Source organism: Pongo abelii, chromosome 13, assembly GCF_028885655.2.
Source record: "Pongo abelii isolate AG06213 chromosome 13, NHGRI_mPonAbe1-v2.0_pri, whole genome shotgun sequence".
Lineage (NCBI taxonomy): Eukaryota > Metazoa > Chordata > Mammalia > Primates > Hominidae > Pongo > Pongo abelii.
Genome location: NC_071998.2, coordinates 118,280,137 through 118,303,286, shown reverse-complemented (window position 1 = coordinate 118,303,286; position 23,150 = coordinate 118,280,137). Strand labels below are relative to the sequence as shown.

Sequence of the window (23,150 nt, the reverse complement as noted above, 5' to 3'; positions counted from 1 at the left end):
AAATACCCTTGCTTTGCGGGAAGTGGTTATACCACAAAACAGACACCCTGGTAATATCGCTCCTTTGGTTGGCATACCCCCTCGCTTGGCAGTGTGCCTAAACACAGCCAGATAATGTTCTGCTATGGCGCTTCCCCTATCATTCAGGCATCCATTCACACTCCACTCATTCAACAAATATTTATTATGTACTGTGTTCCAGGTACTGGGATTACAACAGGGTATCTCGGTATGCAGACCCTCTAGAACCAAATTAGCATAACCCTCCTTTTCTGTCCTGGTGCTTCCAAAGACGTTTAAGGGAAAAGTCCAGGGGAGAGGCCTACTTGGGTGTATAAGTAGTAGGAAAGAGAGGAGACAAGAAGTAAAAGAACTAACTGCAAGAAAATGTTAAACTTTGACCAGTAGTCTACTGATTAGTAGTAATATTGGTATTATTATTTTTAAATTATTTTACATATATATGATGGGATAATATAAAAAAGTAAGTAATGTTGCTAGGAACCAAAATTATCATTGTAAAATAAAATATATAAATATCAAGGGAATTAAGTAACAACTCTATAATGTTAGATTTGAACTGGAAAGATCAGTATTATATTAGTCAAATTTTTACAAGATAATGTAGTATAACGAACAATCCTCAAATCTCAGATGTTTACAACAGCAACATTTATTTCATGCTCATAGGTCTGTAGATGATGCAGCTCAGCTCAGCTCTGCCAGGTTGGCTTTGGCTTGTCTCAGTGTGGAATCTAGACTTCGGGTCAGTTCAGGTCAACTGTAATGTCCTCATTGGGGGACTGAAGATAAACAAGCAACAGTTACCGGTACATCATGGAGAAGGGAAGTTCCAAGACAGCTGGCCGAAGCTTGCCACGCCTCTCAGCAGCTCAGCCCAGATCTGCACACTGCCATGCTGCCCACATTCCACGGGCAAAGCCAAGTCACAGGGCCAAGCCCAAAGTCAATAGGGTGGGGAGATATACACCACCCACAGTGAAGGTATGACAAGGAGTATGGAGAGAAGGAAGAATTATGGAGAAATAATATCATCTACCCTATGAATTCATGACTTTCCTTTCAAAAAATAACTGTTTACTAGCTCTGTCCATGGCAAAGGCCTAAAAGCAATGGCAACCCGGTAATACTAAGCAGTCTTCACCCAGATTATGGTTTCTAAATATTATTCCCCACTAAAAGAAACCCCCTGAAGGAATGCCTAATTCCAGGTCTGCAGCAGAAAATATACAACATAACCCTGGGGATCTTGTTGGGCCAAAAAGCAGGGAAGTGATAAAAAATGAATGGGATCACATTAAAAAGATACAGGAGCCAACATAAAAGGGATCCTACTGGTCAAAGACAGGACAATTTGTGTACCAAAAAGAATGGTGACTATAACTGACTGAAACACACAGGACGTATAATAAACATCCACAAGTTCATTATGACGGAGGAGAGAGACTGCTCACCAAAAACAAAACAAAGCAGTTACACACCCACAAGTCACCATTAAAGGTAAGTGGGGCTCTTACCTTTAACTCTGAAAATTGATAATTAAAAGGAAAGAATTAAGTATGTACAAGTAGCCCTAGCTGATGAGGAAAAATTCTTCTTAAGAATTTCAGCTATAAGAGTCAGGCGTGGCAGCTTATGCCTGTAATCTCAGCTACTGGGGAGGCTGACGCAGGATAACTGCTTGAGGCCAGGAGTCCAAGACCAGCCTAGGCAACACAGTGATATCATGTCTCTTCAAATATTTTTTAAAAATTAGCCAAGCATGGTGGCACATGTCTGTAGTCCCAGATTCTCAGGAGGCTGAGGCAGAGGATGGCTTGAGCCCACGAGTTTGAGGCTGCAGTGAGCTATGACCACACCACTGCATTAGAGCCTAGGTGACAGAGCAAGACTCTGTCTCTGAAAAAGGAAAAAAAAAAGAGAGAAAAGTCACCATTTTGCTAGGCCCAATAAAATACTCAATTCAGGCAAAGATCATTGACAGATGAAATAATTAGGTAAAAGGTAGATGGGGAACTTTACAATGAAGGAATAAAACAGTCACCACCTGTACCCATCAATAAATCTTCACATGATACACAGCAAAACAACTCGGTGTCTCCTAATGTGATATGTGATACAAAGTACCCAGCACCACCTAGGACACATTCTTCCCAAAAAGACTGACCCAAAATCCAATCAAGCCTCTTGGGTTAACTTCTAGTTGAAAGAAAATAGGCGACAAGTGAACAAGTTAAACCACCAAGGAGAAGCAGAATATTTACAATTTAGAATATTACACAGTGCGATTAACCTTTCAATAAGTTAAGCACATGAGGGAGGAGAGGGAGGATGGACTACACTAGAATCAAAAGGAATTTGAGAAACCTAACAAGTAATCAAATGCAATGTGCAGGCCCTGGAATTGTCACTGCTATTAGTGGGTTTTGTTTGTTTTTTAGACAATTGGGGAAATTTGAAATTCCCCCAATTTGATCCTAAAGAATTACTGCTAATTTTGTTAGGTGTGATAATGCTATTGTGATTATGGTAGAAAATAACTTTTTAAAGAGCTACATCTGAAGTTTGAAGGAGGGAAATAATAGGATGTCAGGCATTTGCTTTCAAAATTTCCAGGAATAAATAAAAAGAAAAAAAGAGGTAAATGAAGCAAAGATGGCAATTGTTGGATCTAGGTAACAGGTATACAAAGGTTCATTTTACCACTCTTCCTATATAAACCCACTATGTGTGTACACATATCTATTCAAAATTGTTAACAATAAGAAATGTTTAAAAAGAATAGGGCTGGGCGCAATGGCTCACACCTGTAATCCCAGCACTTTGGGAGGCCGAGGCGGGCAGATCACCTGAGGTCAGGAGTTCGAGACAGCCTGGCCAACGTGGCGAAACCCCATCTCTACTAAAACTATAAAAATTAGCCGGTCGTGGTAGCAGGTGCCTGTAATCCCAGCTACTTGGGAGGCTGAGGCAGGAGAATTGTTTGAACCCGAGAGGCGGAGGTTTCAGTGAGCCGAGATCACGCCACTGCACTCCAGCCTGGGTGACAAGAGCGAAACTCTATCTCAAAAAAAAAAGAAGAAGAAGAAGAAATATTTTAAAAGAATAAGAAGGAGAGGAAGGGGATCTGAGAGGCAGGAAGACAGGAGAACAGCAGGGCAGGGGGCTGAGGCAGGAAGACATGTATCCTAGGGCAAGCCAGAGACTGACACAAAGGGACACTGGTGGGTGACAACCACAGTCACAGCCACAACAACAACAATAGTAATAAAAGGAGTAAACTCTGAATAAAGACTTTAACCGCTCAACACAATGCCTGGTATGCACTACACATTCAAAAATGGTTGATGTTGTTTTACTAGGTTGTAGCCTCTGTGCTAAGTACTCTATATGCATTATCTCATTTCATTCTCCAAATAACCCTATGACAGAGATACTCTTACTATCCCCACTCTATGAATAAGGAAACCAAAACTCAGAGAGGTGACGTGACTTACCCAAGGTCACATAGCTGGGGCACTGGCAGAGGCAGAATTGTGAAAGTTCTGGAGTTAGACTACCTGTATTTGACCTTCTGACCTGAGGCCTGTGGTAGGCAGTCTCCAAGGGGTCCCCCACTTCCTACTTGCTGGTGTCCAGCTCTTGTATAGTGCCCTCCTTGGTGAAGAGGGCTGATCTGTGATACTAACAGGATACTGTGCAAATGACAGTATGTGACTTCTGAGCCAGGTCACAAAAGTCCTTGCTGGCTCCTGTCTTGTTCTCTTGGGTCACTCATTCTAGAAGTCAGCTGCCATGCCATGAGGACACTCAGTGGCTCTGAACAGTTCCACATGGCAACAGAGGATTCCTGCCAACAGCCAGGCATTGTGCATGAGCCACCTTGGAAGTAGACTTTCCATCCCCAGTCAAGCCTTCAGATGACTACAGTCCCAGCCAACATCTTGACTACAACCTCCTGAGAGACCTTGAGCCAGGACCACCCAGCTAAGCCACTCTTGGATTCTTCACCCACAGAGACTGTGAGAGATAAATCCTTATTATTTTAAGCTGCTAAGTGTGGGAGTAATTTGTTACATAGCAACAGAGGACTACTACAGTAATCATGGACTAAGTTATAATACTTAACATGTCTGAGCTTTAGCTTCCTCATATATAAAACAAAGACAGTAACAGCAGGTACGTCATAAGATTGTGATAAGGATTAAATGAGACCCTACATCTAAGGAGCCTAGCCTAGAGCCTGCACACAGTAAATGCTCAGGAAAATGTAAACAGCCCAGGCCACCCAGCAACAGTCCACATCAGCACCCACCCCTTTTCAACCCTGTGCACAGTGAGCCATTGGGCATTCAGGGCTTAGGTCAGAGGGCTACGGAGCCAAGCAAGGACACAGAGGCAAGGGCCTGCATGGGCAAGGGTGTTGCCCACCACTCCATCACTAGGAGCTGCCCTCCAGACAAGCACCAGAAACTCAAGGACCCCCATGGCGGGGAGGGCTTTAGAAGCCTTTATGTTCAAATCTCTCCTACTCCTCCATCAAAGCAAGTGTCCTTGACCACATCCTCTGTGCATGCTAATCCCACTACCTGGAACACTATTCTTCCAGAACCATCCAGAATACCATCCAAAAGTATCCAGGTCTCACCATAACTCCGCATAGCTTGCTCAAAGTCTTTCAGATCTCCAAGGACAAGAATCATGTCCCTCAGGTACCTTCTTTTTTCAAGCTAAATACCCCCAACTCCTCACTAATAAGCACAGAGTTGGCAAACAGCATGATGGGAAAGCAGAAACCTGAGCCAGGGTGGAAAAATGACCAGCTAGGAAGTGGCTGATGCCTTCCAGGACAACCCCAGAAGTCCAAATCACCATATCTAAACCCAGCCAGGATCAATTCTCCAGCTGTGAAGGATCTGAACAGCCTAGGAAGGGCTCATAAACTATATTGCTTACACAATGGAAGCCTGGTAAGATGGCTGTTTCCACATCAAAAGAGGTAAGAGCCCACTATGCAGTGCAGGAGTCAGGCTACACCCACATGCAACAGGGGCTGAGAGCTTGAGCTCTAGGGTCAGGGCTCAGACAGGCCTGGTTCAAGTACTGGCTACAGGGTCCATGGTTAATATTCTTCTTCTTATCTCTGTGGGCTGAATTAAGGGTAATCTTAGTAACTAGGCAAGAAAAAATCTTTAGAAAATTAGGATTTCACAAAGCAAACTGCTATCAGTCTTACAATCACTACATAAGAAAATTAGAAATTAGAAAATTAGGATTTCACAAAGCAAATTGCTATCGGTCTTATAATCACTACATCCTTGGTTCTCAACCAACTGGGAACCCACTAGGGTGCCCAGTCAAAAGCAGATTCCTGAGTCACACTCTAAACCAAAGCATTTAGAATCTCTAAGGCTGAAGCCTAGGCATTTGTAATTTTTTTAAAGAATTCCCAAGTGGATGCTGATACACAGCCAGGGTTGAAAGGCACTAGTCTACAAGTTTCCTGATCTCCTGGGAGCCTAGGTCACTCACAGCACCCATCTTGCTCTCAGATGCTGGCCTCTGAATACTTACAATTGTACTTTATTCATGCCCTTCCAACTCTGGGGTGGTCCAGCCACAACATGGCAGGCATCCCCAAGAGGAAAATTTTCAGTTTTCAGTCTGCTAATGATAATAACATCAGCAAAAAAGCTGGGGCAGCTCCCAGGGTGCTTCCTTTGACCACAGTTTTGACAATGAGGAACAAACTCTTCCAGTTTTAGCTAACGCGTTATAGATCCAAAATGTTCAAGTCTGGGGTTTCTCCAGATACCTCAAAGCAACTAGTTCTGAATCCTCACTCTGCCTCAGAATTACCTGGGCAACTTTTACAAAATAGGGATGATTAGGTTTCAGACCCCCATCAAGAGATTTAAGTTCAGATTCAATGGTCTGTGGGGGAGTGTTGGGGAGGGGGCTCTGGGTACCCCCATGTTTCCAAGACTGTCCAGGTGATTCTGATGTGCAGCCACAATTAAGAACCACTGCTACAAACTACAGTCTTGAAAACAAAACATCTCCACTCTAACATCTTGTCACAACTTGAACTAAGATATGTGTTGATAAGGTACCTTCCAAACTGCAGCACCCTGGGGAAAAGTCTTGGTCTGGCCTTGGCTATGCCTCTGAAGAGGAAGAAGCCCCCACCCGCTTCCCTCCTTCCAGCAGCCTGGCAAGGATCCCAGTCTCCTGGCACATGCAGGTTCAGGGCTCACGGCAGGTGGGCTGCCCTCCTTGATGTTCCGATGAAGAATAAAGCCCTAAATGTCTAAACTGCTCCAGATCAGAGCTAAGCAGAGAACATAATCAGAAATAGCTTCAGCTGAGAACTAAGGCAACCATCACACACCTATTCTACCAAAAGGCTCCAAGAGGTAGTGATCTGATGTTGTTTTTGATTAGAAAAAATGGATCATACCACATTAGAACAAAACAGAAAAAGAATGGAAGTCAGCCAATTCAAAAAAAGCAAACAAAGCTCTGTTCCCCAACCCTAATGAACACAACACACAGACATAAGCACACACACACACACAATAATACAATAATACAAATAACTGCCACGTCTTCACATAAATGCTGAACAAAGCTAGTGGTACTAGCTTCCTCCTAATTTTTAGTAGACTAGGTGCCAGCTCTCGGAAGGCTTGAACACTGTGACTTTGTGTTAAGATATGCTCTTTGTCAAAGTGTTGACAGTCACAGTTCTGTAAGAAGAAAGGCATTAAGTTAAGAGTATTCTGGAATTCACACCCTAGTTGCAGCACTTTTTGATCTATCTCCCCAACCACACTCCTCTCCTCTGAGGTCTGAACCTCACTCACAAGGCTGGGTCCCTCAGTGTTTGCCCATGTTGACCACATACTCTCTTGGCCTTAGGTGACTGGTCCAGCACTGGACACATGACTATGCTGGCCTGGACTGAAATCTGCTGGTCCCAGTCTGGGGAGGTGACTTAAAGATCATGTAAACGTGGGCCCTTTGGAAAGGCCAAATCAGGTCAAATCAGACAAGAAAGCAGGAGAAGGAGAGGTAAAAGCGGAGCAGGAAGTAGGGACTGCCTGTGTCCTGGTGGCTCTCTGGGTGCCTGAACTCACCCCATGAATTCTGTAAAGTGCCCCTTTATCCTTGTAATAAATTCCTCTTCAGCCTATTCAGCTATTTTTTTTTTTTTTTTTTTAGACAGAGTCTCGCTCTTTTGCCCAGGCTGGAGTGCAATGGCGCGATCATGGCTCACTGCAACCTTCACCTCCCGGGTTCAAGCAATTCTCCTGCCTCAGCCTCCCTATTTAGCTACTTTGAAATGGATTTTTGTTTACCTGATCTCACACGCACACACACATACGCACACCCTTGGTAAAACAACCAAAACCTTGTTATCAATTGCCAAACATTTCCAGGAATTTTTTTAAGGCCAAAATCAACTTTTTACCCTTTATTGAATATGCAGTTTCTAAAAATGTATATATGCTTTTTTTTTTTTTTTTTTTGACGCTCACTATTTTGCTCAGGCTGGTCTCAAACCCCTGATCTCAAGCGATCCTCTCACCTAGGCCTCCCAAAGTGCTGGGATTACAGGTGTGAGCCACCACACCTGACCCATATATGCTTTCAATGTAAATAGGTACATGTTTGCTATGGCAACTGGTTTCAAAAATAGAAACAAGGCAACCACCAGAATCTGGGATCAACAAAAAGAGAACTTTCTAGAAAAATGTTCCCTCACATCACTTCTTGAAAGTAAACATTTTCAGCAGGAGGAGCCTGGGAAAAGGAATGAGGGTGTTAAGACCTGACTCTCAGGCGTGGAGTCCTGTGGGTACCAACTGCTCCCAGCCCTGCCAGAGTAGGCCAGACAGGAGACATTGTCTGGAAAATCCAAATACTGGGCTCAAAAACATGAGCACCATCAAGAATAGAATGGGGTTTAAATCGATAACATGCATTTATAGAGCCTTCAAGAGAGAAACTGAGAAATGGAGTCACTCTAACAGTGGCTGACTAAATCCTCACTGCCCACCCATAGCATTAATAGAAGAGTAGAAAGACAAAGTACAGACCTCCGGCTGGATAGCTTTAAACACAGGTATATCCATTAATGTAATCTGGCTCTGCAACAAAAGAGAATCAATTTTAGAAAATACTGTACATCAAAGATAACTATCATGTTACTTTATACAGTCATATATATTCATAAAAGTTATACTTTCCCCTTTGAGATAAAAAACAAGACCGAATAGAGTAAAAAATTGGATACATTTCTGAAATGCCTCTCCCATCCCTTCCCCCTCTTCATAAATCCTGATCCACACCCTTCTTTCTTGAATGTGAGATGAACTTTCAATTTAGGAATTGATAAAAGTTGTTTGGGGGGTGGGCCTGGGAGAAAAGGGAACAGTTTTATTTGGAAATTTTCATACTATTTGAATTTGTATTTCAAGCATGAACTACTTTTGTAATTTTTTAAAGCTGTAGAAACAATATTTAAAATTAGAATGCTAAACAGAAACACTATTACTATAAATTAAGTTCATTTTAAAGTTGTGGCTTATAGAAATTATATTTTTCTTCTGAAGTCATTGATACCGCCCCTAAATTATATGGTAGAGTGCTATTCAAGATGCACCCACAGACCAGCACGGGACCACAAACTGTTTATTCCACCAGCCCACAATGAGAGAAGTACAGAAGCTGAGAGCAAGCATTTGGAACTTGCATAGCAATTTTTTACATGACCATGACATTTCCATTATATACATTTTAAGTATCTGTCCTCAAATTACTGGAAATGGAAAAAACTAGTCCTTCACCACAGCCGGCTTAAGAGGCAGCAATGTCATCAATAGAGAAGACACACATCAGGTTAAAAGGCTGCGCCCATCATAAGAACCTCATCTGGTGACAGTAAGAGGAAGCATCATGCTGACCATTTTTCAGACCAAGGCATGAACTGAACTGACTTCACATGATCCACCTACCTCCATGTCACATGGGATGCCAGATGTCAGTTAAGAGATGCCTCTGTGACACGCCAGGGAGAGGAGAGCTGAAGACCTTTGGATGCCTTTAATGTGAGAAGACACTCTGTCCATTGAACACAGGCCATCCAGGATGACATGATACAGGGAACAAATGGGCTCTGGAGCCTACAGGGCTTGGGTATGTGTCTGGACACTGTCACTTAACGGCAATGTTCTCTTTGACACACAATCTCTCTCAGTCAGGTACCACATCTAGAAAATGATGACAATAATCCCTATTTTACGGGATCTCGGTGAAAATTCAAGACAAGAGGTAGCGTTCCTGGCACCTGACAGATGCTCAATAAATACATAAGACAGTGTGTTTATGTGTGTGTGTATCTGAGTGTGTGAGAGTATATGGTGTGTGTGACTGTGTGTGAGTGTAAGTGTGTAAGTGTGTGTGTGAGGTTGTACGTGTGTGCGTATGAAAGTGTATGTGTGTGTGAGAGAATGTGTGTGAGTGTGAGGGTGAGGGAGGGTGTGTGTGTGTGTGTGTGTGTGTGTGTCTCAAAACGGAAGCCACACAGATGGGCTCATGTACTGGCATGTGAACTTACGGTTCCTGACCAATACATAAGCTAGCAAATAAGGGACCATTAATTTGGTTGAATACCCATGCACTGAGGTTGCTCTAAAGAACATGTTTAAAATCCACTGAGCCAGTAAAAACCCCTGTATTAAGAATATATTGGAGAAAAATGGCAACACACTCAAAGGTGGTCCAAGGTCACTGGGTTCCTGACAAGCACGGGATACAGGCCAAAGCAGACCATCCTCAGGCAGAGTGGAGAGGAAAACATGCAGCTGGCTTCAGTGGAGAGCCTCTTTGTCCTCTCCCAGGAGCTAGTGTTCCTCATGGAAACGGGTGAAATGCTGGCATCAGCCTGGCTAAGAGGTGGGAGAGAGGACCAGGAATAAGGAAGCACTGGAGCGGAATCTGAGCTCTTCTGCCTCCAGGTTCCACCCAACACCTCTTGATGTCAAGGAGACTCTTAACATCAGCATAATGTATCTGGCCCTCATAATCTGGGTGTTGAGTGGCCAGTAAGCCCTGAAGGCCTATAGGTCTATGTTTGGCCTAGAGCTCCACAGCTCAGAGCTATGTCCTGAGCAGTGCAAACAGACTGGCATTTCTTCTGCCAGATCCATCAAGACTGCTAGCCAAGTGCTTCTCATATTTGGATTAAGTCTGCCATCCTGGGGAACAGAAAGGCCTTGTAAAGACAGGAGATTTGACCTGAAAGCTCAGAGGACCTTGGAAATCTCCCCTGCAGTTCAAGTTAACACCCTATCCGGGAGAACTGGCAGGATGTTTGCAATGTCATTTAGGAAAAGAACCAAAAGTCTGCTAATGTGAAAATGAGAAAACTTCCTTTCCATCCTGCCACCAGTTCTAGGGTTTGCTACTGAATTTCCAGATGATTTATTAAAGCAGTGACCTTACATTTCACATATTTTGGATGGTCCAAGTTTCAAATATTCTGCTCTCTGCTCAGACCATAAGTCAGAAAATGTGTTCAGGTGTTTTATTCAAAACAAACAACAACAGAGGTCACCAGACTTAGACTAGCTAGTCCGAAATACATAATGAGGTTTCAGAAGAATCTCTATTTCTATCCTTTCAATTCTGACCAAAAAAGATACAGTGTCTAGAGCGAGGATATTTTGATACCAGATACTTATAAAGATCATCAGATTATCAATTTCATGCCATTTTACTAAAAAGCCAAACATATGTTGAAGAGGTTGCTGATGAGTAATCCTTCCCCAGAAGTTTGAACCCTCAAGGCCACTCAGTTTTACCAAAAAGGGGGGTGGGAAGTATGGGTATGGGGGTGTGGTAAGAGGTGAGGTCAGGTCCTGTCACACTTCATAGCCAGCTCTCGGGACCATCTCAGCACCCTGTCCCTCCCTCAGGAGAGGTACCTTGGTTTCCTGGAGAGAAAAGGCATTTTCTAGGGGTATGTTACAGCCTCAGCAGAAACATGAGACAAGGAGCCTCCCACTCTCGTTTCCAAGAAGCAAATCTGGCCAGTAGTGGGGCTGAGCGAGAACACTCATAAGTCTCGTAATGGCCTATCCTTATTTTGAGAAATAAAGCATTAACATAGGATGTTCAGTCAAGCTAGTCACCTGGCAATGGCTTCCTTAAGCCTAGTCCCTTCTCCCATCTCCTCCTTCCTCCTAGTCCAGGGCCCTCTAAAAACCCAGGCTTTTAAGGGAAATGCTACTTGGTTAGCCAAAAGGGAAAAAAAAAGTTTTTTGCATATGTTAAATGTAGTATTTCTCCTCTCTAACAGTAGCTGACTAAATCCTCTTTCCAGCCTCAACCTTAAGTGTAAGGGTCTTCCAGACCCCAGATGAACAAACAAAAAAAGCTGTTGGCTTTACCCCACTCCACCAAGGCATGGCCAGGAGGGCTCACAGAACAGAGTAATCAGCTCCAAAGATCTATTCCTGCTTTGACTCACAGAACCACAGAAAGCCCGTGTCTGGCAATTTTAGAAAAGAGTCAGGGGATGGGCCTAGGAACTGTTCTGTTCCTTTCGAAAATTAATCTAGCAGTAACTTATTTAAAGCTTTTTTAACTTTTTATTTTTTAAAAATGTCAAACTAGGCTGGGCACAGTGGTTCACGCCTGTAATCTCAGCATTTTGGGAGGCTGAGGCTGGCGGATCACTTGAGGTCAGGAGTTTGAGACCAGCCTGGCCAACGTGGTGAAACCCTGTCTCTAATATAACATACAAAAATTAGCCGGGTGTGGTGGTGCATGTCTGTAATCCCAGCTACTCAGGAGGCTGAGGCAAGAGAATTGCTTGAACCCGGGAGGAGGAGGTTGCAGTGAACCGAAATCGCTCCACTGCACTCCAGCCTGGGAGTAAGTGAGATTCTGTCTCAAAACAAAACAAAAAGTCAAATCTACAGAAAAGTCACAAAGACAAATACTATATGACTCCACTTACATGAGGTAACTAGAAGAGTCAAAATCATGGAGTCAGAAAGTACAGTAGTGGCTGCTGGGGGTTGGGAGGAGGGGAATGGGAAGTTGTTTAATGGATACAGAGTTTCCATTTCGCAAGATGAAAGCAGTTCTGGAGATTGGTTACATAACACTGTGAATGTACTTAATTAACACTGCTGAATTGTACACTGAAAAACCTTAAGATAGTAAATTTTATATTATGTATATTTTGGCACAATCAAAATGAATAAAAGAACCACCCCAGAAGTTCTTCAATGTGACTTGTCCCAATCACAAGTCTCTCTCCCACCAAAAGTAACCATTATCCTGACTTTCTTCAAGTTTTTTAAATAATTTAATCACTCAAGTATATACACCTATACATCACAGGTTAGCCCTGTCCACTTTTTTAAAAATTTCATAAGTGCTACCTACCTACCTACCTACCTACCTATTGTAGACAGAAGGTCTTACCTGTTGTCCAGGCTTGAATGCAGTGGTGTGATCATACCTAGTGAGCTAACCTCAAAATTCTGGGTTCAAGTGATCCCTCCTGCCTCAGCCTCCTGAGAAGCTACAACTACAGGTATAAGCCACCATGCCCAGCTAACTTTTTAATTTTTTGTAGAGATGGAGTCTAGCTCTGCTGTCCAGGCTGATCTCTAACTCCTGGCCTCAAACAATCCTCCCACCACAACCTCCCAAAGTGCTGGGATTACAGATGTAAGCCACCATGCTCAACCTGATACGTACTTTTTGTTTGTTTTGAGATGAAGTCTCCCTCTGTCACCCAGGTTGGAGTGCAGTGGCGCAATCTCGGCTCATTGCAACCTCCACCTCCCAGGTTCAAGCAATTCTCCTGCCTCAGCCTCCTGAGTAGCTGGGACTACATGTGTGTGCCACCATGCCCGGCTAATTTTTGTATTTTTAGTAGAGACGGGGTTTCACCATATTGGCCAGGCTGGTCTCAAACTCCTGACCTTGTGATCCACCCACCTCAGCCTCCCAAAGTGTTGGGATTACAGGCGTGAGCCACTGCACCAGCCGATACGTACTTTTTAAATCTCTTTTAATCTACAAATATTCTCTCCATCCCTTTATATTCCTTGTAATACATCTGCTGAAGAATCCAAGCCATAAGTTCTCCACACTTAAGGAGCAGGTCAATGTGTTCTTCCATTCTTGGTGTGCCTGCAAAACAGCAGCTGGACCCAGGGACTTCATCAGACACAGGTGCATCCCTTTGGCAAGACCGCAGGTGGCAGCACACTGCTTCATCAGGAGGCACACAATGGCTCTCCTTTTGTAATGTTAGTGGCTATTGATGTTCACTGCTTAGATATTTTCATTCACTGGGGTTACAAAATGATGATATTGCAATTCTTTCATTTCTTTTCCTTTTCTTAACTGAACTAATTTAATAGACACTTTCCCTCATCTACTGTTTGGTTATCCAGTGTAGTTAGTTCAAAAGTAAAAGGCAGGACAAATGCTTGATTCTTTCCTCATATTTACCAGCTTTTAAGATTATAAACTGTCCCATTATCATCGAAAGGTGACCCATTGCTTGATGAGTTTCAATCATTTGCAATTATTATCCTTTTGAAGCTCAAATTGTGCCATGATGCGGCAATAGGAGCTTCTTCTAGCTAGCTCTTGAGTCGTTTTGCCACGGACCCTCCTATGCCTTGACAGCTTCCTCACTGGGTACTGGGAAGATGTACCAGGCTCATCTTGAACATGTCCTTTCCCAGGCTTGGAATCAACCAGTTCTCTGGAAGTCATGGGTTCTTTTAGTAAGAAATGCTATTTCAAGACCACAATGCAGAATTCATACTAATATTTCCAATTCAAATTCAGGGCATTTTTAAAAACTTACTTAACCTCTTCTGTACTATATCTGTATCCCCTTTCTTCTATTTTGTCTCAAGGACACAGAGTATACTAGGATTCCAGAATCCAGTAAGTTTTCATTTACTTTATCCTATAGTCATATTATATCTACCATCTGGGCATACATTCATTACAAACTATACCCTCTACCTTTAACCCTCATTCAGTCTTAATTCCACAAGTAACTGCATGTTTACTGCTCTCTGTCTTTATAGTGATGGTTCTCTAATTATGTTCATTATCTAAGATTCATTCTCTCATAGATTCCTCAGGAAGGGCTCAGGGGAATAAGATTCTGAGGCCTTTGCATGTTCACAACAGTTTGTTTGTGTCCTTTATACTTTAAAGTCAGTTTTGCTGGATATATTATAAATTCCTTGGCTCACTTTTTCTTTCTTTCCTTAATTGTGTAGTTCCATTTCCTTTTGGCAAAAACATGTTTCTGTCAAAAAAGACTGACGGTAATCTAATCATTTCCTGTATATGTCATTTGCTGTTTTTGCCTAAATGCCCAAATAATTTTTTTTCCTTTAAAACCCAGTAGTTTGTAAAAAAAAAAAAAAATATGTCTTTAGTATTGACCATTTAGGGTTGACATTCTCGGCTTCATGGTGTGCTCTTTCAATATGTGGTTTCAAATCTTTTTTTTTTTTAATTTCATGAACATTTTCCTAAATTTTAGTTTAATTATTTGTGAAGTTCCCTTGCCTTTTTGTTCCCTGCTTTCAGGAATTCCTATTATCTGTATGTTGGATGTTCTTTGGCTATCATGAATATTTGTCACTTTTCCCCAAAGTCTTATTCTTTCTTCATTTATTTTCATGTGAAAAAGTTTCCTCCTTTAGGCATTTCCTGTTATGTTTCTGTGTTCCTGTGTTCCTTCTAGTTCAATCTTCATTTCCAAAAGAATTCTTTTATTTTTAAGTCTTTCCTAAGTTCTGTCATCTCATTTCTGAGATTTTCGTATTTCTGATTTATGTTCTTCATGCGTGATCTTAACATCTCTTAGCTCATTTAAAAATAAACAGTTACAGGTTTTGTCTGTTTTGTGGCATGCTTTCATTGTCTATAGGGATTCTTGTCTCTTTTTTTGTATAATAACTTTGAATGCGATTTGACAGCAATAATTTCCTGTTGCTTATTTTTATGCAAAATTAGTTTTCCTGGGCTTTTACAGGGCAATATGGTTCAGAGTACATTTTCCAACTTCACACAGCTCTGTTTTAGGTTGCTTTCATGTAGTGTTCAACACCATAGCCACTATTTCTTGAGATTTCTCTCTCTCTCTCTCACACACACTCACACACACACACACACTCTTAGATCATCTTTTGCCACAACTATCTCTATCCTTTCTGATCATTTTGACTCCACTCCATACTGAATTTCAGGTATGCAGCATCATTCTAGAAGGGACCCCCTAGTTGCCTGGTTTCAAGAGGTCATAATGGCTATTCCACAGACCCCTTCTACTCACCCATTATTTGAATAGTCAAAATCCCTGCCAATTTCAGCTGCTATTCCCAGCCCGACCCACTGAACTTTCTAGCAAATACCTATTGACAACTTTGGGGTTCTCTTATTCTCAAGTCTATCAAATACCCCAGTGCTTATTCTGCTTTCTCCTCTACAGACGCTGATATCCTGAAGGTCTTGTAGATGTTGGTGGTATATATTCAACCACTTGTATTTTGGGGGTGACGAGGATAACTTGTCACCTAGGTTTACTACAATTTTGTTCATGGGTTTCAAGGTTTCAAGGTTTCAAGGTTTGCTATCTAGTTGTTCTGAATGTTCACAGTGGGGGGGAATACGGATTAAGAGAGAATTTAAAAATATGCTACTGCCACCACCATCTTCCCAGAATCACTCAAATAATTCTTTCAGTGGGTTTTCATGTCTGGGTTTTTTCTTTCACTAGACAGGAAACTAAAATGCCAGTTGGTCTGGTTCAATTCTAACACCTAGGCACTCCAGTACTTTCCCAGAGGCCAAAGACTCCAGAGACCTGGTTTCACATGTAAGCTAAAGACACACTAGCTCCAGCAAGGACAGCCAAAGTTTTAGCACTGCATTCTCAAAGAGTATTCACCATCCTTGCATACAGTCTTCCCAGCCTCAGAAAGGCAGCCTGAAGCAAGCCAAGCAATACCCTATGGCTGAGGCTAGAAAACCAGGCCCTGAGTCTCACCAAAGAGTCCTGTTAGGCAATGTTTTTCTATGATGCAGTCTAACTCTCTGCCATTCCACAGGGTAAACAGCTATAAAGGGATTTTTAAGCCTCATTATTGCTTCTTTCATGAAGCTAAAAAACATGACTCTTAAAAGTACAAGTAAACATACATAAATAGGATATAGAAGCTAGGCCATCAGCCTGCGAGATCCATGACGTCCTCTAAAGGAGAGGCAATACAGCTTTGTGGCTAAGAGTGCAGGCTCTAGTGTTACACTGTCCAATATGGTAGCCACCACCCACATGTGGCTACTGAGCATTTGAAATGTTGCTAGCACTATAAAGTGTAAAATACACATTGGAGCCAGGTACAGTGGCACAAGCCTATAGTCCGAGCTATTTAGGAGGCTGAGGCAGGAAAAGGGCTTGAGTCCAGGAGTTCAAGGCACTGCACTGTGGTGTAATTCAACCTGTGAACAGCCACTGCACTCTAGCCTGGGCAACATAGTGAGACCTTGTCTCTTACACACACACACATCAGATTATGAAGACTTAGCTTGTAAAGAAAAAGAATATAAAGTATTTCAATAATTTTATGTTGCTTATATTTTAAAATGATAATATTTTAGATATACAGGGTTAAATAAAACATATTATTACAAGTAATTTTACCTCTTTCATTTTTTAATGTAGTTACTAGAAAAATTTTCTTTTCTTTTTTGAGACGGAGTTTCGCTCTTTTTGCCCAGGCTGGAGTGCAATGGCGCGATCTCGGCTCACTGCAACCTCCGCTTCCTGGGTTCAAGTGATTCTTCTGCCTCAGCCTCCTAAGTAGCTGGGATTACAGGCATGCACCACCACGCCCAGTTAATTTTGTATTTTTAGTAGAGACCTGGTTTCTCCATGTCGATCAAACTGGTCTTGAACTCCCCACCTCAGGTGATCCACCCGCCTCAGCCTCCCAAAGTGCTGGGATTATAGGCATGAGCCACCGCGCCCGGCTAATTACTAGAAAACTTTAAATTGCATACGTAGCTTACATTGTATTTCTATTGGAAATCACTGGTCTACAGTGTCAGACAGCCCTGGTTTTAAATCCCAGATGTGCCATGTACTATCTGTGTGAAGAGACGACTTTCTTCTCTAAGTGTTGACTCGCTTATCAGTAAATTGGGAATAATAATTATACCTAATTTATAAGGCTGTTATGAAAAGTAAATTAGATAAAGCATGTAAAACATTTAACACAAGACCTAGACATAATCAGTGTTCAAAAATAGGAGCTGCTCTTATTATTACTTCCTAGCATTACACGGGTAATTAGGAGATGAGAGTTTCAGACTTGGCTCTGCCAATACCTGGCTATATAATCCATGTAAGAAAATTAATCTGTTGGATCCTTACTTTTTCAGAAAATTGGGAGCTAATGATATGACTCATTGAGTTGTTGTAAAAACTGAACTCTTGGCCAGGTGCGGTGGCTTATGCCTGTAATCCCAGCACTTTGGGAGGCCAAGGCAAGCAGATCATAAGATCAGGAGATTGAGACCATCCTGGCCAACCTGGTGAAAACCTGTCTCTACTAAAAATGCAAAAATTAGCTGGGCATGGTGGTATGCGCCTATAATCCCAGCTACTCGGGAGGCTGAGGCAGGAGAATTACTTGAACCTGGGGAGGCGGAAGTTTCAGTGAGCCAAGATCCTGCCACTGCACTCCAGCCTGGTGACAGAGCGAGACTCTGTCTCAAAAAAAAAAAAAAAAAAAGAATTGAACTCTTTCAGGCAATACATATGTTTTGAGCACCTACTATGAGCCAGGCATATTTTGGGCACTGGGAAAAAATGCAGTGAACAAGTTAGATAAGTTCCCGACCTTAGAAAGTTTATACTCCAGTGGAAGAGATATGAAATAAAAATTTATTATTATATAGGCTGGGAGTGGTGATTCACGCCTGCAATCCCAGCATTCTGGGAGGCTGAGGTGGTAGGATCACCTGAGTCCAAGAATTGGAGACCAGCCACAGCAACACAGTGAGATCTCATCTCTACTAAAAATCAAAAAAATTAGCAGGGCATGGTGGTATGCAACTGTAGCCCCAGCACTTTGGGAGGCTGAGGCAGGAGGATCACTTGAGCCAGGGAGATTGAGGCTGTAATGAGCTGTGACTGTGCCACTGCACTTCAGCCTAAGTGATGGAATGAGATGCTGTCTCAAAAAAAAAAAATTATTCTATAATGTAATGTTGGGTGGTAGTAAGAGTTATGAAGAAAAACAGAGCAGAGTAAGGAGAAAGATAATGATGGCAAGATGCTACTTTAGCCCAGCGAAAGTCCTAAGGACAGACATTTGAACACAGAGTGAGCAGACAACTAAGGAAGAGCCATGAAGACTGAAAAAAGAAAAGGACAGAGGATGCAGGTGAGCCTGGGGAAGAAAGAGACAGTGGGAGAACATGGAGGTGGGGGCAGAAGAGGCGGCTTAGCCAGACCATAGAGAGTACTGGAGGCCTCAGGAGGAACTCTGGGTCTCATTCTAGCAGGAGGGAGCCACTAGAGAGTTTGAAGGTTTTAAAATGATCTCTCAGACACACTGAAGGAGATGATGCATGTGCCAGGCTCGGTATGGCCTGGCACAAAGTAAACATGGAAGAAGCCAATGATGGCAGAGCAATGACATGGGGCCCAGCTAGTTCCCTTGGCACCCAGGAGGACAAGAAACCTCTTTTACCAAAGAGGGTAGAGAAGACATGGGTATGGGTTAGAAACACTTCCAGGGTTCTGGAGAGAAGTTCAATGCTTGGACAACACTCTCAATCAGGTTTGAGGTCACCCCAGAATCAATATTCTCCCTTTACTGTCAAAGTTCAAAAGCAGGAAACCAAGTCACGGCAAAACAAGGAGCTAACACTGCTCCACCACAGGGGACAGTCCCTTAGTTAGACCGGGAGCAACACACTGGTTGAAGATATATCTTTTTTTTAATTTATATTTTTTAAAATTGCCCAAATAATATTGTTTATCATTGTAGAAAATGGTTGTTATAAAAATATAGAAAGTATACATAAACAAAAAGAAAAATTAAATTCCAATTACCTGGAATCTATAACCAAATACTACAGTAAATAATATGTTTGGCTATATAAATCCAGATATTTATGAATATGTAAACAAAAAATCTAGACCTCATGCAAATACATGTCATATGTGTGTTGTACATGCTTTTTTTTTTTTGAGACAGGGTTTTCCTCTGTCACCCAGGCTGGAATGTAGTTGCATGATCACAGCTCACTGCAGCTTCAACTTCCCAGGCTGAAGCAATCCTCTCACCTGTCTCCTGAGTAGCTGGGACTACAAGTGTGTGCCACCACACCTGGCTAATTTTTTTATTTCCATTTTTTGTAGAGGCAGTCTCCCTATGTTGCCCAGGCTGATCTTGAACTCCTGGGCTCAAGCCATCCTCCTACCTCAGCCTCCCACAGCGCTGGGATTATAGGCGTGAACCACCTTGCCCAGCCTGTACATGCATTTTTTAAATTGCACGTTCTCCACAAACTGTGCTTTAGTCTGCTCCTTTCACTTTTATATATATAGCGTACAGCCTTCCAGGGTAGTTAATTTCAAGACAGCACCCTTTTTAATGCTGCATTGTATTTCATAAAGGGTGGTACGGACTTTACTCAACACTCCCCTCTTGTTGGGCATATAGAATGTTTCCAATCTGAGCCCAAAGCCTAAGTGGTGGCTCCCTCTAGTGCCCTGTTATGGTGCCCAGCCACCCACACCAGCCCTGTTTCACTCACGGCAAACTCCTCTGGGGTCACTTTCAAGACATCGAAGACAACGGCATCATAGCTCTTGCTGGCATAGTCGCAGCTCTGGCCCTCCAGAGAGTCCGAGCTGCTGCTGCCCTGTGGAGAGCAGGGAGAGATGGTGCCAACTGAATGATATGACGTGGAATCACTGCCTCCCAAACCTCCTCGGAATTGAGGATGGGAGAGCAATGGAATAGTACAATAAAAAACGGCTTCTATTGATTAGAGCTTTACCCCAGTCCAGGCACCATGTTAAGCACTGCATGTGTATCATCTTATTTCCTTCTCACGTGTGCCCTATGAGTACACATTATTATTGTTCCCATTTTGTAGATAAGGAAGTAGAGGCAATGTTACTTCTCCAAGGTATCTCAGGTATGAAAGGGAAAGCCAGAAAGTAAACTTACTTTTTTATCTATCCGACCCCAAAACACATACCTTCAGCTGCCACACCCTAACTTTCTCTGGCCAGTGGTTTAGTGGTGGGGTAAAAAATTACAGCCCAATCTTCCTTGAGGGAGAACAGGACTGCATGTCTTAGGAGGCCTGAGGAGACAATCTGCTTCATGATGTCTTTCAAACATTACCTGGTTTTACCTTTCTTTTTCCTACTTGAAGTCACTGCAGGAAATTGTTACACAAAATGTGAAAGTAGCTCTCAAGGCTTATTTATCATGCGGGCCACTTGGAATTCAAAGCCTGCTTGCTAATGAGCTGAGAGGTAACCAACTGGCTTTAGAGGCTAGTGTGAAAGTTATATTTAGCAGAGTCCTTTGTGATAAGGACACTCTGCATCCTGCATGTATATGAAAGAGTCTCCCATAAAAAGGCAAGTTAAAACTCCTCAAATGTGGCTGATTTCATGAATCTCAACACTGTGGGGATCCCAGAATGCTGAATATACTTTATCTTTAATTTAACTTCATCAAGCTCAATCAAGTTTACCACCCAAAAATTGTGCCCTGTTCATAAATGATTTTATTCGTCTCAGCTCACGAAGAAGGATATTGTGGTTTCCATTAACCTCAACATCTTGGACTGGGATTTAGAGAATATGCTTTTATTAATTCTTCTTTATTTCACTCTTTCCAAAATGGCTATATCTGGAAAAACTTTGTAATCTTCCTGAAAACTAGAGTGCTTTTAGGCCAGTGAGGGAAACCAACAGTCAACAACTGGAAATGTAAGGTTAAAAAGAGAAGCAGGAACTTAAACCTGTAAATTTCGATAGGCCTGTGTCATCAAAAGATTTTAAAATGAGTCTACTATACCAAAAACTCTTAAGATGATCTTAAGAAGCAGTATACCATAGTGGTTAAGAGCTCTGAGGTCAGACAGGCCTGGTTAAAATGCCAGCTCCACACCAGTTGCTGTCTGTGCTCAGACAAATAACTTGGTTTTACTGAGTCTCAGTTATCATCGTAAAATGGTGATATTAAACCTACTTCCCATGGCTATAGTACAGGTTATATAAAATAAAGCTTAAAAAGTAACTGGCAGAATCTGCCTCCATCCCCAGGAGGGCTGATTCAAGGGGACTCAGGTGAGCTCAGGCACGGCTATTTTTTTTTTTTTGAGTGGGAGTCTCGCTCTGTCACCCGGGCAAGAGTGCAGTGGTGTGATCTCGGCTCACTGCAACCTCCACATGCTGGGTTCAAGTGATTTTCCTGCCTCAGTCTCCCAGATAGCTGGGATTACAGGCACCCGCCACCACACCTGGCTAATTTTTGTAATTTCAGTAGGGGCGGGGTTTCACCATGTTGGCCAGGCTGGTCTCGAACTCCTGACCTCAGGTGATCCACCCACCTCGGCCTCCCAAAGTGCTGGGATTACAAGCATGAGCCACCACACCCAGCCCAGGCATGGCTATTTTTAAAGTTCCACAGTGACAGGACATTCTCCCCTGAGGAGAACCTACACAGAGTGAACTTTTGAAAAGTTATAAAGACTTCTCCTGATGCTGCTGGAATTGGCAGTCTACTCCATCTCCCAGTCTCATATGTAGATCCTGAGCAGACGATTCTGTACAAACCGTTCTGTACTTCTACATCCACCTTCCAGAAAGCAGAATATATCAGGGTGACAGGGTGGATTTTCTTTTGGATGGTATAATGTCACGGTTAGGAGCACCAGCTCGAGAGTCAGGGAGGCCTAGCTTTGAATCCCCACCCACAAGGCAGCTGTGTGATTCCAAGACAGCTTGTTCACCTGTCTGTGCCTTAGCTTCCTCATCTATAAACCGGGGATAAAATAATAATATACACCTGATGGGGTTATTGTGAATATTAAATTAGACAATGCCTATGGAACATGCAAAAAAGTGCCTGGTGTATTAGTAAGCAACAAATTATGGGGCTATGTTGGTATAAATGTGTCACTCAGTCATCAAAATTTATTGAGCACTTCAGTTACAAATGTATTCATCATTTGCTCATTCATTTATTCAAAAAATATGTATTGAGTACTTACCTTGTGCTGGATACACATACATGTACATATACACAGCATATATGTGTGAATGTGTATAATGTGTATACACACATATACACACTCAAATATATATATATATACACACACACATACACACATATACATATATACACATACAGATCAGAGAAGAAAGAAGCTTCACTCTAAATGGAAATAGAAGTCTGACTCCTCTAGTTACAAAAAGGAGTCCCTTCCTGGGATTTCAGGTATTACAACTTTCCAGTGACACACCATTGTATCTGCCCCAAATACACACAATCATACAAGGGGACTTGTTGATCAAAAGCTGCCCCAAATACATTCACTGGTGATGATGATGAGGGTAATGACAATTCTGCTGCAGCAGCAGCTTTACTGAAACCTATCCCGATTTCAGGACCAGAGATCAAAACACTGAATTTTCTTGAAAGGTTTATAAGAAACGAACTGATTCCTGTGACTTTTTGGCAGGTTACCCAGGATCACTTCAAAAGCCTAGCATAATGAGGAGGGCCTTGTGGGCTCAAACCCTGGTATGGCCTTGCCAATCTGTCAGAAGAGCAGGCGTTACACACACAATAGGGTGGTGGCATCTTGGGCCTCAAATGGCACCCATTCCTCCTGCATGCTTCTGTGCCATTACCAAGTGTGGAAAGCAAACTCCCAAACCCCACAGCAGGGGCTCTAGCCCAGGCCACTGCAGACCACCAGTCCTTATAACCATTTCCTACTGAGCAAGGTAAATAAGAACCCAG

At 42.5% G+C, this 23,150-nt stretch overlaps 1 protein-coding gene across 18 annotated transcripts in view; it reads right to left on the bottom strand.

The window, feature by feature from the left end:
• RALGPS1 (Ral GEF with PH domain and SH3 binding motif 1) overlaps window positions 1-23,150 on the bottom strand; it is a 313,313-nt gene that overhangs the window by 239,200 nt on the left and 50,963 nt on the right. For 17 of the 18 annotated variants that reach the window (XM_054520658.2, XM_054520645.2, XM_054520654.2 and 14 more), the window contains exons 3-4: window positions 19,915-20,022; window positions 8,124-8,174 (exon numbers count right to left, since the gene is read on the bottom strand). In XM_054520658.2, the coding sequence (XP_054376633.1) occupies window positions 8,124-8,174; window positions 19,915-20,022 (159 nt within the window). The remainder of the gene's footprint in view (window positions 1-8,123; window positions 8,175-19,914; window positions 20,023-23,150) is intronic. The other variant, XM_054520650.2, reaches the window with a different exon arrangement.